This window comes from Lontra canadensis, unplaced genomic scaffold (assembly GCF_010015895.1).
Source record: "Lontra canadensis isolate GAN:19392208 unplaced genomic scaffold, GSC_riverotter_1.0 scaffold54, whole genome shotgun sequence".
NCBI classification, from domain to species: Eukaryota; Metazoa; Chordata; class Mammalia; order Carnivora; family Mustelidae; genus Lontra; species Lontra canadensis.
This window is the reverse complement of record NW_022631048.1, coordinates 12,046,237-12,060,796: the sequence shown is the minus strand read 5'-3', so window position 1 is coordinate 12,060,796 and position 14,560 is coordinate 12,046,237. Positions and strand designations below refer to the sequence as shown.

General features: G+C 60.6%; 1 protein-coding gene across 2 annotated transcripts in view; it reads right to left on the bottom strand.

The window, feature by feature from the left end:
- TNS3 (tensin 3) overlaps positions 1 to 14,560 on the bottom strand; it is a 197,203-nt gene that overhangs the window by 54,663 nt on the left and 127,980 nt on the right. For both annotated transcript variants that reach the window (XM_032875022.1, XM_032875023.1), the window contains one exon: positions 649 to 1,902. In XM_032875022.1, the coding sequence (XP_032730913.1) occupies positions 649 to 1,902 (1,254 nt within the window). The remainder of the gene's footprint in view (positions 1 to 648; positions 1,903 to 14,560) is intronic.

Genomic DNA, 14,560 nt, shown 5'->3' with positions numbered 1-14,560 from the left:
ATTGCATCTGAGGCACAAGGCAGACCAGGCAGGGTCTCGCTGGAAGGTACGGCACCTGGGAACTTGCCCACCCCTTTCCTGTCTGAGCAAGACTCAAGGTGGCTCAGGTGAGACACATGTCGATGGGGCCAAGCCTCAGGCACACAGACACAGACACGATGCACGTGTCAGGTGACGGCCAGCATGCTGGGACCGCCATGGTGCCTTTCAGACTCGCCAGTCCTCCTGGCTTGGCCACATGTGGCTCAGCTCAGCTGAGCAGCCCTGGCCTCCCCATCGAGGCTCAGCACAGGGTTCCTGCATTGCCAAACCTGAAACATGCCAGGACTCAAAAACAGTTGGTTAGGGACTGTGCGCCTCTGTGTTGAGGCCCTGCTGGGCCCTGATCCCCTCATCCCCACCATCCTTCCCCATGCTCAAGTCTCCTGCCCTCTCGGGCCTACCAGACCCATAAGCAGCCCCCCACTCCCTGCAAGGCCAGCTAGGTGCATAGCTGCTGACCTGTCCACACAAGGCTGTGCCCAGGGGCCCCCCATCCTTTCTGCCGCCCTCCCCCAGACCCAGGGACGAGCCCAGCACTCCTCTGCAGGCCCCGTCCCATAAGACACAGATGCAGACAAGTGTGCATCCCATGGGACTCCCACTCACCTTGCCGCACAGAGGCCCTGCCCGGGCCCTCTCCTATGTCCTGCAGGCCGCTTACCCGCAGCCCACCTCCCCCGCTGTCAGGGAGCAGGGGGCCGTTGGCCTGGCTGCCCAGCGTGTTCATGTGGGTGGGGATGGGCTCGAAAGTAGGGTCCAGCTCCAAGATGAGCCTGTTGAGCTGCTCGATGGACTGGTCGATGTCCAGGGTGGGTGAGCCCGGGGAGGAGTCCGCGCTCGGCTCCGGTCCAGTCCCATTCACGACTCTGACGTCTGGAAATCTCGGCTTGAATGCTCTGCCTGGAGGGGGCCGCTGTGCATCGGGGACCTGGGGCCCGGGACCCAGGCTCCTCTGGAGGGCCATTCTGCTGCCTGCCCCCCGAGTGGGGGTGACTGGAACCCTGGGCTGGGATTGCACCAGGCCAGAGCCGTCCTCCGGGCTGCGGCCCACGAGCCTGGCCTCAGCGTCGGGTGCGAAGCTGTACTGGTGGGCGGCCACCATCTGCTGCTGGCGCACCCAGGTCTGCGTGGAGTAGCCGCTCTGTCCGTAGGCCTGCGTCTGGGCGGACACCGAGGGCCTCTGGAGCACTGGTGGTGGCTGCTTGCACTCTCGGGTCCTGAACGCCCGCTCCCGCTCGTACAGGGGTTCCACGCCGAGGCTCAGGTCAGGGGCAAGGCTGCCATGGGCGTCCTCGCCAGCATTGCTGCCAAACCCGTCCGACAGGAGGGAGTTCTGGCTGCTTTGGTGGCAGGCAAAGGGGCCCAGGTGGGCTGATGGGTGGCCCTCCGAGGAGGACAGGGTCCCGATGCTGTCCACGCTGTGCAGGTCATGGCCAGGCATCTCGTCGTCCAGGATGTCCGTCTCCCGGTCCTTGAGTGTGACGTCTCCGTTCACGTGCACCTGAGCTGGCACAATGTGGCGTGTCCCGCCGTACTTGATGGGGGCATCCGTCGTATCCTTGATGGGGCTTCCGGAATCCTCCAGGCCAAAGCCACTGAGCAGCTGGTCCAGCTCAGCCTTCTCTTGGGGGCTCAGCCCCCTCCTGGACCCCACGGCAAGGGGCTCCTCGGTCCTGTCGGTCCTGACGGAGGCGGTGGAGTGGCCGGAGTCGCTGCTGACGGACAGGGTGTGGTCGCCGTGGTCCGGGCTGCTGGCGGTGGGGACGCCTGGAGACCCACCTGGGACACCAGGATCTGAGGCGCTCTTTTTCCTCACCTTGGCATAAAGACTGCCATCAACGGGGCCCTGTGTGTGTAGCACTGGGGGAGGAAATGGGAGACAGGTGGTAAGTCACAGCTGGAAAAGGAGCTCAGGCCGCCGGGATGCATGTGTCCATCCTCCCGAACAAACAAACTCCTGACAGACACCTCACCATAATGGGGGCGAGGACTCCTTGGGGCCCCCAAAGTCTACCCACACCCCGGCAACACGAGCATCGGCAAAAGCAATTCAAAGAGTCCAACAGCTTTGGGATCCAGGACCCTTTCTTTCTACCTTTCTGTGCAAAAAGAGCCATCACTTAGAGAACCTTTAGGAATCTCTGCACTCAGGAGTCATCTTGCCCCGAGGGCTCAGAGTTAATGTCTAATGTCGTCATTAGTCTACATGCTGGGTACAGCTGAGCTCCTAAGCTCCTGGGAATGCAGAAGCAGGACACAGGGTGTGGGGGCCCTGAACCTCATGGGGAGAGAGAGAGGCAGAACTCATCTGCAGACTTCCCAATAGCACAGCATCCCTCCACAGAGAAGGTCCAGCAAAGGCACAGCAGGACGCAGGAGACGGGAAGCAGATCTTCTGCACTGGCCTCCGCCCGCCAGGACAGTGGGGAAACAAGCAGGGCCGAGGCAGGGGCGGGAAGAGCGCGGCTCTCTTCCCCTTTTACTACTTCCGACCCTGGCCTCCACCTGCTGCTCGGCAGCTGGGCAGAGCCTGGGGCCCGGGACCTCCTCTGGTCTCCCACAGGGACATGGCAGGCAGAGCGCGACAAGAGGGCTGTCCAGGGTGGTTTCCACACTCTCTGGTCACTGGGGAGCCACCCTGGATCCGCAGCAACCAGGCCCCCGGAGGAACCAGCCCCAGACCTGGGCTCCAGGCCCCGGCATGCAGGGTACCCTGGCACAGTCAGAGGCTCCCAGCGGTTTTGGAAATGCTGGGATGACAAGACAGGACTGAGACCTGTGGGGTATCACGGGTTCTTGTGTGGATGGGCACGTGTGATCTTGGGCTTTCTTCCTAATGGGCCTGGGAGAAGCAGAAGAAAGCGTGCGACCGCACCGATCCGAAGCCACAACAGAGCGGGGAGGGGGAGGACCCAGAAGATCCTGCGAAGACACGGCGTGGTGGGAGCTCAAGGGCAGGGGCTGCACTCCGACTCGGGGTCCCAGGGCGATGGACCAGGAGCCCTGGCTGCATCCCGGAGCACCTGCTCGAGGGCAGACGCCCGCTCGCCCGGATTACTGCAGGATGGCTGTCTAGCGAACTAACTCGTTCCTTCCTCCCGAGTACAGAGCTGAAGCTCCTCAGGAACTGGCCACTGGCCGAGGTCAGGCAACTGCTGGGAGGTGGAGGCGGGACCAGAACTCAGGTCGCTTGGACCCTGGGCACCAGCGGAAAGGACCCCACAGAGATCCCAAATTCCATGGCTCCCAGAGGAGGGGCTTTCCAGGCCCAACACGCGTTCAACTCGGTTTCTGTGGGAGACCCCCGGGGCCAGGAGGGGATCTTCCGTAAGACCCGCTGAGCATGCGCCTTCCCTCTGTCGGCAGAGTGCAAGGCCAGGGGTGGCTGTCGTCCACACCACTCCCCGCCCCATGACAGAGACAAAGGGGTCAGAGCAGTCCAGGCCAGTGGGTGAGGCGCTGTGGCACAGCCAGGCGAGTGTCCATAAGTTCTAGACACGCAACTCATGCTGCCACAGCTGTGCATCCGTGACATCCACGTCCTGCTCCCCAAATCCCACTTAAATGCAGACACCATGACTTAAAAAAGGAAGCCAGCAAAGAGAGGTACAGAAGTTCTTCTAATTGACAATGGGACACTGGGCAAAAGTACCATTAATCATTCTGAGTCAGAACCCCTTGGCCAGACCCACGAAGAAGGGTCTACATGACATGGTCAAGGGTAGGAAACCCCCTTGCCTGGGGAGTCGGGAGTACCCCTATTGTTATCTTTACTAGCGGGAGCCCTGTCAAGAGAATAACAAACATGTTACAGCAACACCATTACTGCAGACCCAACACCAGCCCCACGCAAGGCCCAACGCTCAGGACAAGGGATCCTCAGCTCCCGGGGTTGGGAAGGGAGCCTGGGGGCCTCCCCATGGGCAGCACAGGGATGGGACGCAAACCATCGCCAGCATGGGCCCTCCCTGAACTGCTCCGACGCACACAGATTACAGGACGCACATTACAGCTACAGGAAAGGAACAGGACCCGCATCCCTGAAGCCCCCAGACAGACCCGCCCGAACCTGCAGGTCCCTCTGCAGGAGCTCAGACTCTCCCAAAGGCATGGGATGTGTCCAGAGACGCACCCACTTGTGATGGGAATGTCAGGGAGTGGGAATGTCTCGCACATGGGGCGAGGGAAGGGGCCTCTGGCCCCCACTCTGTACTCTGAGCAGGGGTTTCCACCTTGCAAGAAGGAACGGGACTGGTTTTCCAGTGGGAAGAATGCGACACCCGCGTTCCCATTCTGCATTTACGCTCTGTGCCCTCCACTTGCACTGAGACTGCTCCAGCCCCTGGTTCCTCAGTTACAAAGTGGAGTGATTAATCCCACCTCTCAGTGCGGTTAGAGGAAAGAGAAAACAGGCGTACAGGCAGCCAGCGGGCTGCATCCCTGGGAAGAGCTCTGTCCCTGGTGGATGGAGCCCAGCACTCCCTCAGGGCCTCATTTCCCACCTAACCCCCTGCTGCTTCCAGACCCCAGCAGGCACACACGTGTACCTGCCCCAGGGCCTTTGCTCCTGCTGTTCTCTGCCTCCATTGCTCTCTGTCCTGGCTCACTCCCTCCCCTCCTCCGCCTGGCCTCCCTGAGCATCCTTTCCCCAGGGAGGGGTTCCATCTGCCACACCCACACTCAGACACTGCAGTTTCGAGCGAGTGTTAGGGACCATCTACATCCCCCACAAGAACATAGCCTCTGGCTGGGCTGGGGGTTTGGGAACCTGTGGTATCCCTAAAACTAGGGAACAGACTCCGGTACCCAGTGGGCAACAAATAACCAAGAGAGCCAATGTTCTGGCACGTTTACACACAGGGAAGACTGAGGAGCTGTTCTAGAAGGTTCCTTCTACCTCAGTGGGCAAAAGAACTGAAAACCAACCAGCCCAAACAAACCCACAGCCACACAGCATGAAGGCAGGCGTGCCCACAACCCCGGGACCCCCACTCTCCTGCAAGCGGCTACCACCCCCACTGCGAAACCAGCCGGCTGGTCTGCACAGACAGAGCAAGGCTGCAGGGGCACCAAGGTCGCCCACACCAAGGCTCCAACACGTCGAAGCACGCACACGCAGTGAAGGTACAGCTGGCCCGGGGCGCCTGGGGGGCTCAGTTGGTTGGGCAACTGCCTTTGGCTCAGGTCATGATCCTGGAGTCCTGGGATCAAGTCCCATATTGGGCTCCCTGCTCGGCGGGGAGTCTGCTTCTCTGTCTGACCTCTCCCCTCTCATGCTCTCTCTCTCAAATAAATAAGTAAAATCTTAAAAAAAAAAAAAAAAAAGGTACAGCTGGCCACTGGCAGGCAGAGGGACCAGATATGCCCCCCCCCCCCCCCCCCCCCGTTGCCCAAAGGTCACCGGGCATTGGCGCAGGGGTGTGGCAAAGAGCAGGGCACGCGCCGGGTGCATAACAATAGCAAGGCGTCTTTGCCCCCACCATCCTCCCAACTGCCCCGCCTCCCCTCCCCTCAGACCCGCCCACTGCCCCGCCTCCTCTCCCTCAGACCCGCCCACTGCCCCGCCTCCCCTCCCCTCAGACCCGCCCACTGCCCCGCCTCCCCTCCCCTCAGACCCACCCAGCAGAAGCGTCCCTGAAAGCCGGGTGTTTCCCACCTGCGCCACAGGCCGGAAAGGGGCTGCGGCACCCGGGAAAGGACCCGCTCACCGGCCCAGCGCAGCTGCCATGTTTCCGACACCCGAAGTGAACAATGCAACCAGGGCCCCACACAGCTGCCTACAGAACCCTCCCCCGGAAACTATCAGGAGCCCGTCCCCACCCCCATGCGCAGCCCCCCAGGGGCTTGGCTCAATCCTTAGGGACACCCCTGTTTAGTGACGGCAGAGGACCCCTTGGGGGTCTGGAAAAGAACGGGAAAAGTATTACCCCAGGCCCCAGGCACAGCCCTGACTCCGGCTGTGGTCCCAGGTCCCTTGTGTGGCTGGTGTCTTGCTGCTGCCACCGACCCCGGGGGGGGGGGGGGTGTCTTAGGGAGGGCACAGCCCCCAAGGGAAGGAGGCTCCAGGCTTTGAAGCTCTGCACCACGTCCAAACCCAGCTGCTACAGAGTGGCCCCCCGTGGGGTCGGAGTAGGGGCAAGGATGGAGAATTCTAGAAGGTGCAGCCAGGGGCTTCCTCTTCCTGCAGCCTTTTGGCTGGGGAACCAGGGGGAGAGCTTTCACTGGTCCAACCCTCCCTCCCCCAGCCATTCCCCTCTGCGTCACCTTTTCAGCCAGAACCTGGGCTCTTTTCAAAAGGAGGCCAAGGCGTAGCCGGGGAACGATTTCCCCGCAGCCAGGGACTAGTTAAAAGTCAAACGGACGTAAACACGGCTCTGATGAGGCGTGCACGACGCAGCCGGACGGTTTATCGAGTGGAAAAGAACAAGGAGGAAGAAACCAGGAAGGGGCTGCAGAGCTGTGCCCCAGCCCGCCCTCCCCCACCTGACCTTGAGAGGGGCGTTTCCGCCAGGAGGGAGCAGGCCTCAGAAAGCACTAGGAAGAGACTGCAAGAAAATGGGGGAGACCAAAAGATGGACGGAGAGAAGAAAACTCTCCTTCCCATCCTGGCTCAGCACAGATCAGGCAACGCCCACCTGTGCGCACAGGCGTGTCAAAAATCAGCCAAAGGGACCCACTCCGCCTCCTTCCAGGCACCAGCCCCTCTGAGGCCAAAAAGGCGTAGAACTGACTTGTAATAATTGGTTCCTCCACGCGCCGGCCCTGCTTCCAACGGACGTCCGTTCTAACAGAGAACAAACGTGGCGGTTGCGTGGGCTCCCCGGACCCTCATCTGTCTCCTGCGTACTGACCGTGAGCCTCGCCCTCTACTGTCCCGTCAGGTTCCCTTACAAAGCTGGTTCTCATCTCAGAAGAGCTAATAGGGTCCTCCCTCACGTCTTCCATGCCAGAAGGCGCGTGTGTCCAGGGGTGGCCGCTGTTGGGGGAGGCCGTGTCCGCAGAAGGAAAGAGATGCAAGTGGGGTGACATTCTGAAGACACAGGCCCGATGTGCGGGGGTCCTGGGACGCCCCAGGGACGGAGCTCACCGAATTCCCAAAGCTGTGAAGCAGGAACCGGAAAACCTGTTTTGCAGATGCGAACAGAGGCTCAGAGAGCCTGTAGGGCATCCGGGAGGCACCCTGACCTCTGTCCCCTCCCCAAGTCCATGCCTGCCATTCCTTGAAGACACTGGAATCCTAAAGCAGACCAGCTGCCTCGGTGCAATGAGCAATTTAATTTAGGAAAGGAATTCGCCTGGATGCTTTCTCTGCAATTCCCCCCCTCCCCCACGGCACTCCCTCCTCGCACCATGCTTCCCTCCCTAGCTCCTGACCTGGCTCTGGTCTGCTGAGTCCCATGTGCCATGGCTGCTGGGTTGGCGGTGGCAGTTCCGTGTCCCCTTTGCAGGCTGCAGAGCCGCGGGCACCCAGGCAGACCATGAGACCTGTTCCCTCCCGTGGCGCCCACAGCCCCTGTGGGCAGGAGCCCCTGAGAAAGGGAAGGCTCCCTCTTGCTCTCTGTCCTGGCTCACTCCCTCCCTGATGCCCCTGGCTAGGGATGGCAGGCCCTGGGGTTGCCTCCCGCTGGGGGCACATGGTGCTCTCCAGCTCCCCTCCAAGTGACTCACTCAGGCCACACAGCCAAACCAACTGCCTCCTTGCCATGTCCCCACCAACCCGGTGCAGGGTTCCCAGGGAAGGAGAGAAAAGGACCCCATCCCTGCATCCACCTCCAGGAGCTGTCAGGCACACGGCCTGCTCCTGCCTGACCTTTTGGGGCAGAGAGGAAAGGCACCGAGGGGCACCAGGGCACTTGGCACAGGTATGTGCCCTATTCTGGCTGTGGTAGGAGTCTGGGGACAGAAAGCCCTGTGCAGGCTGAACAGAGTTCGTTTAACCTGAGGCGAGGTAGGCCTGGGTCAAACCCAGCTCTGAAATCAGGATGGAAAGGGGTCACTGCGCCATGAGCCCACCCTGCTACGGCTCCCACCCCCCACCTCTCTTCTGGGACCTTCATTCCTTCTCCTAGACCGCGTTATGTGCTCAGAACTCTCCTCTCCTTAAGATAACTGTCCTTGGGGCCCCTCTGTGCCCTCCTCGTGCCACAAAGCGTGCTTGGAGTTTGCTTTTGGAGTGATTTATAAGCACATCTCCACTTCCTTCTAGGCTTTCTGCCACAATCCACCTGGGCTCGGGTCCTGATTAAAAATCCTGACCACAGCTGTGTGACCTTGGGTGAGTTACTCAACCTCTCTGACCTCACTCTCCTTATCTGTGCAGAAGTGACCTGGCAAAGGGGTGTTCAAGGACAGCCACTCAGAAATCACCGAGGAGGGATATCCTGCAAGACCAACACAGAGGTGAACGCTGTCCCTGCACACCCCCTTCCTGCCCTGGGGATGGATTCTGGAATCCGCCACATTCCGGGCCTGCCTCCTCAGGGCCCAGAGCCTGGGGAGTAAGAGCGTGTGGGATTAAGGAGAAGGCGTAACTCAGCTCAACTGAGTTTGTCCTTCGGGAATAAAGTTGAAAAACAGATTCTTCATAGAAATCTAAAGTAAAAGTTAGATTTTTAGAATAATTCCTCCCAAAGTTTTGTAAGCCTTCGTCCAACCTCATCCAGACTGCCAGCGTCGACTATCCCACACATGCCTCTGCACGGCTCGAGCTGGCTCGGGCTTTCGGCAGCTGTAACACGGGTCCCGTGGCCAGATGGTTAGGGACCCCATCTCCCACACCAGCTGCAGCGGTGGCCGTGGTCTGCCCAGCTTTCTGAGAATGGACCCTGCACGGACACCCGCCTGTGTCCCCACCTCTGGTGTCAGGCGAGTGTCTCGGGGTCCGCTGCGTTGTGCAGATGGTGCACCCGCATCCCAACCTCTGGGGCCCAGAGAGCTCTGTCACCCAGCAAGCCCACCTGGAGGGGGTGGGCCCAGAGGAGGAGACCAGGGTGAGCACGTGGGGGACCCCCCATGTCCTCTGGGCTGGAGGGGAGATGTGGGTGATCTCAGAAATGTCCTCCTCCTGGGGGTGGGGGGCAGGGGGAACTGAGGGTCTGCTCTTCCCAAGTAAGAGAAGAGCCTGGCCAGGAACACATCCTTCCCAGGGCGTGCTGGCGGGCGTCATTATCTCCCCAAGTCACCCACGCAGAGATCTGTCTCTCCTCTGGGGCGTGCAGCACTGCGGCCCTTGTAAAGCTCTCCCGAAAGGAGGTCTGCTTTCGTTTTACTCCAACAGCATCCTGCGTCCTGTGCTAATTAAAGACTGCCCTGCATTTGTACAGAATTACTTCTCATTCCAGAGTAAATCGAGAGCCAAAAGCGAGGACCACACCTGGGCCTCGGAGAACACGACCTCTTGGCCCCAAGAGCAGACCCTCGGCGACTTCGATATGCTCCAGGGTGAGAAGAAAGCCTCCCTGAGCCTCAACCCTAGTTTCTGTTTTCCGAGCAGCAAAAGATGCAAGGACCCCCATGGGCATGAAAGGAGACTGGGCTTCTTTCCTGGGGCCCCGAAATACTTGCATCCCTGAACAGGGCTTCTCGGGGTGATCCTTGTCACCTTTAGAGTGAGCACTGCTGGGCCCCCAGACCAGAGCCGACCCCCTGAACCGCCAGGCAGGAAGGCGCCCGCAGCAGGAAGGCAGGGGCACCTCACCCGCTGAGCCGGGCTGCTGGAAATTGCTCCCTCTGGAGCCAAGATGAGCTCTGGCCAAATGTTCCCTAGAAACAAGGCAGGCTGTAAATTCTTGGAGAAACCCAGAGTAGGAGGGAAAAGCAAGAGAGAGAGAGATAGAGTAGGAGCAACGCATTCCAACCGGGAAGTCTGAGCAGAGTGCCGCTCTGGGAAGGGGCGCGTCCACCGCCACCGCGCCCAGTGGCTCTCAGCGGCAGAAGAGGCCACCAAGGACTCAGGGCACTCCCACCTGCCCCAGGATAGGCTCAGCACAGTGTGGTACAGGGCCCTGGGGCACACAGCAGTGCACCCCCCAACCACGACAGCACAGCACCTCTCCCAGCCAACCACCCAGCGTGGACCTGGCATGTCCTGGGCATTTATTTGGGCAGCCTCCGACCTGTCCCCTTGTGGGCACTCCTAACCACAAAAACACATTCCAGACCCAGTGGGCCAGGAGAACAGGCAATCGTGGCCAAATCAGAGCTCAACGGGCCAGCCAGCCATGAACCCCCTTCCAAACCACTATGGCCGGCCGCTCCCAGAGAACACACACGAGGCAGGCTCTCCTCCACGAACCGGCTTCCCGGAGCTGGCCTGGCACTCCATGGATCCTTAAACCCTGGAGGTCCCATCTTCCCGGGAGCACCATCCGTGCCTCTAGTGGTCTGGTTTGCGAGTCCAGAAGCACTGGGCTCTGATGCAGGTCTAGGAAGCCTTGCAGAGGCCGTGTGCCGCGCACACACACACACACACCCATGCAACACAGGCACACACACTCCCCACTTACCGTCCTTCCTGACAGCCCAGCAGCGTGACCAGGCTGCACCTGGAGGCCCCGCTCTCCCATGCACAAAGCCTTCACCCCCAGAACAGCAGCATCCGGTGCAGGGAGGTATGCCTCCCCACAGGGCCCTGGCTGCCCTCTCTGGGAGCAAGACCTTCTTGGCCAAGCCTGGGACTCCCTGACTGGATTCCTCCAAAAAGGCCGGTGCAATGTAAACACAAGGGCGGGGTTTCGCTCAATCAGGTTGAGTGAAATTTGAACTCTGGAGGCTGAGGAGGCGGAGAAAAGGCTTCCTAGGAGCCACTCAGCCAGACCTCAGCCTTCCAAACCTGCAGCCCACGCCGCTGACAAACCGCCACCTGAGTATCCCATGGCCTGAGCATCCCATGCGTTCCTCTAACTGTAGGTGGGGACATCCCTGCCCTGCCCGGCATCCTTCCTCTCCGAGGCTGTTTCTCCCTTTTGAGCTCCCCGGGCCTCATCGCATAGAGCACATCCTGCCTCCTCGATTTCCTTCCACCCCTCCCCTCCCAGGTTCCGCACCTGCTACCCCGGTTTACGCCCCGCCCTCGCCGCGCAGCCCTGTGCTAGGGCCTGGCCTCCGACTCTGTAAATGGGCAGAATGGCCCGCACAGACCATCACAGCCTCATCACAGCCCTGACCCGTGTGGCCCCTCCGTCAGCCCGAGGAGGGACCCTGCCGGGGGGGCAGCCCCAACAGGGCAGCGCCCACCTCCCATAAACCGGCTCTCGCCGGGGAGAAAGGATCCCTTTTGCTAGGGATGGAACGCACTGTTGTTGAGCCAGAAGGCCGAGTCACCGGGGCGCCAGGAGGACACGGACCGACCCACTGGCCCTCGCAGGAGCGGACCCCGTGTGTTACAGAAGGGACCACGTGCAAAGGAAAGGAATCAGAGCTGCACGTCTCCGGAGTGCTTGGGGCCTTGCTGGGTCAGAGGACACAACGGGCACACCCAACCCGCGTTCAGAACCAAGAGCTCCTTCCACGCCGCTCGCCGTCCTCATGTGCGCGGCCCAGGGTAGGTGCTCGTGGTGCTTCACAGACGAGCCGCCGCAGGCCATCGTGATCATGGGCTGACCGTACCCGCCTGATGCGTGGTGTCCATGCTGTGGTCAACCTGCCGTGACTTCCCAGCACTCCCACCAGAGGGTTCGATGACATGGAGCCCATCAGGCCATCCGTGCCCACGTCTCCCGCAACGACGTGGTCTCTGAGACCCTGCTGAGGTCTGGACCGAAGGCAGCGGCTGGCTCCCTGTCTGCGAAAGCCTCCGACATTGTAGTGTCACCAGAGTTGTGACATTGCACACGGGGTCACACGTCTAGTGTGCGGAAGACTCAGTGGGTTTCCCAACGATCTCCGGAAGCCCTTGGTGGGGGCACAGGAGGCTGGGGGGCTCCTTGCAGGCGGGATACAGAGAGACGCCCCACGGGAGGCCTTAGGGAGGCCCCCAACCAGCCCCGACAGAAGCTTTCAGGGATGCTTCCTTGCTCTCACGCGTTGCTCACCGGGGCCTGTTCCTCGTCCAAAAGCAAAGTACCAAAATGTCTCCAGTAGTCACAAGACCGAGGCCATACGTCCACAACACCTGGTCGAAGGGCACCGAGCACGGACGCCGGGTAACGAGTGTCTCACTCAGTAGTGATCCAACACAGGTCACAGGTCACAGGGCGACCGCCCTCAGCGTGATTCCACCAGGACCCGGAAGATCCCCGTTTCCTGCAGCGACGTCCCAGGGACCATGATGCCTGGGACCATGACACCAGGGCTACGCCGGGCCGTGAACAAGCCATTGCTACATGAACATAAAACAACTAAAAATGTGCCACCTCTCAGTTTTGGGAGGAAAACTTCCCGGGGCTGCCGAGCACCGTCTGGGGCCTGTTCAGCGAGGCGAGCACTAAGTGTGCACGGGGAACCCCACCGTGCACTGGGCAGGCCCGGGGGTCGTCCAGATGCCTTCTGCTTATCCACCAGGACCCGTTTTCCCGGCCCCTGCACCTGCCCATCTGCAGCCCCCACTGGCCTGACATCAGCTTCCTCTCTTGAACAGACACACCCGCCACCCGGTCACCCACATGCCAGGCGTCCCCACAGAGAAGAGCCTCCTAGGAACACGGCTGCCTAGAGCAGCGACTGGGACAACCACCCCCCAGCTCTGTCCTCCATTCAAGGGGTGCCAGGTGCTAGCCCCCAGCTCACGCACTGAGCAATCTGAGGGTCCCTTGCAGCCCCCATGGCTGACGCAGGGTCACACACTGCCACCAAGATGAGCCCAGTTCTCAGAAGCGTCTGGCTGCCGGGCCCACCGCATGCTCTGCGGTCCGGGCGCGATATGGTAAACGCAACTCCAGGAACAGACACACCATCTCACGATTCCGCCTCCCGCCCTCTGCCCTGCCCAACAGCAGCTTCCAGAATGAGAAGAGAATGAAACACGGCCATGCCCTCTGTCCTTGGACCGGCAGTGGGAATAAAAGCCTGATTACATGCAATTACGTGTGTAAAAACCTTGTTTGTTGAGAAGTATTTTTGTTTGTTTTTGTTTTTTTTTTTTTAAGATTTTACTTATCTGACAGAGAGAGAGAGACGGAGAGAGAGGGAACACGGCAGGGGGAGTGGGAGGAGGAGAAGCAGGCTTCCCGCTGGCACGGACCCTGAGCGGGACTCGATCCCAGGACCCCGGGATGATGACCTGAGGCAAAGGCAGATGTTTAACGACTGAGCCACCCAGGTGCCCCTTGTTTATTGAAATTTAAATCCAATTCCAATGCTGCGTTGTGGCAAAACAACCCTGAGGGCCGTGGCTTCCAGCTGTCAACCGCAGAATTTGGTCTCCAAGTAGGGCTCCATGCAGAATCCCCAACACGACAGATCCAGAAGGCAGGGGAGGGACGGTGGGCAGAGAGGGTCCGGGCAGGGTAACGGCCGGGGACATGCCGGCTGGAGAGCCTAGAGTTGACGGACAGGCGGCCTGTGCCCAGGGACACCCTCCCTCTCCCCCATCAAGGCCACGGCCAAGAGGAATCACGCATGGCTGGAGCCGGGTTACCTGGCAACACCCGGGGGGCACATACGCATCCCAGCCCCGGTCCCGCTCAGGTTCTTGCTCTGCTTACCAAACACGGAGTGAGACCTGACCCGTTCTGCCCGTGCAGGTGGCCTCGCTGAAATGTCCCCGACACAGCCAACACGCCCCCACAGGCCCTGGGTGGAGGCCACTGAGAAAGGGGAGCCCTTCCTGTACTTGGCAGGCGAGAGACCAGGTCTCCCCACGGAAGACACAGAAGGCCGCCTCCGGGCCTGACATGCGCGCCGCCTTTGCCCAGCTGAGGCACACAGAAGAGAAAGTACGTGGGAATCGATGAGACGTGATTGGTAACAGCTTGTCTGCAGGAGTGTCCAGTAGGGGGACAGGGGACAAAGCCATCACCGCGCCTTGCGTAGGCACCTGTGCATCGCACACCCGCAGAAGTCACAGGATGTGCCGTCCAGGAGATGGTGGGCAGGGCCGCTCCCACCTTCCAGGTTTTTTCAAGGCTGGTGTGATCCTTTAATTACCAGGTTTTGGGGTTTGGCTTCTGAAAGCTGAATGACTTTGCCTTCACTTACCTCCTCAACGTTAATTCCCACGCAGAAACCCAGGATCATTTACGCCTGCCTTCACGGGCCAGAATCCCACCCGAGAGTCTGGGCCTTTGACATCCCAAAGGTGGCTTGCCCGTCCCCGTAGCAGATGCCCCAGCCATCCTTTGAGAGATCAGAGCCCCCTAACCTCGCAAATATGCGTTCATCATAAGCCCGCCAGCCATCACAGCTCAGCTGCCGGTCCCCAAGGTAGGGCGCCCGTGACAGCGTCCAAACACCACACTCCCAGGAAGGATGCGGGGCCGGGCAGGAAGTGCCAGGCCGTGTCAGCAGGTGCAGCATCGGTGTGCGGGCGTGATGCCCCCTCAGTCACGGACGGCGCGGGATGCGGAGGACGGTACAGGGG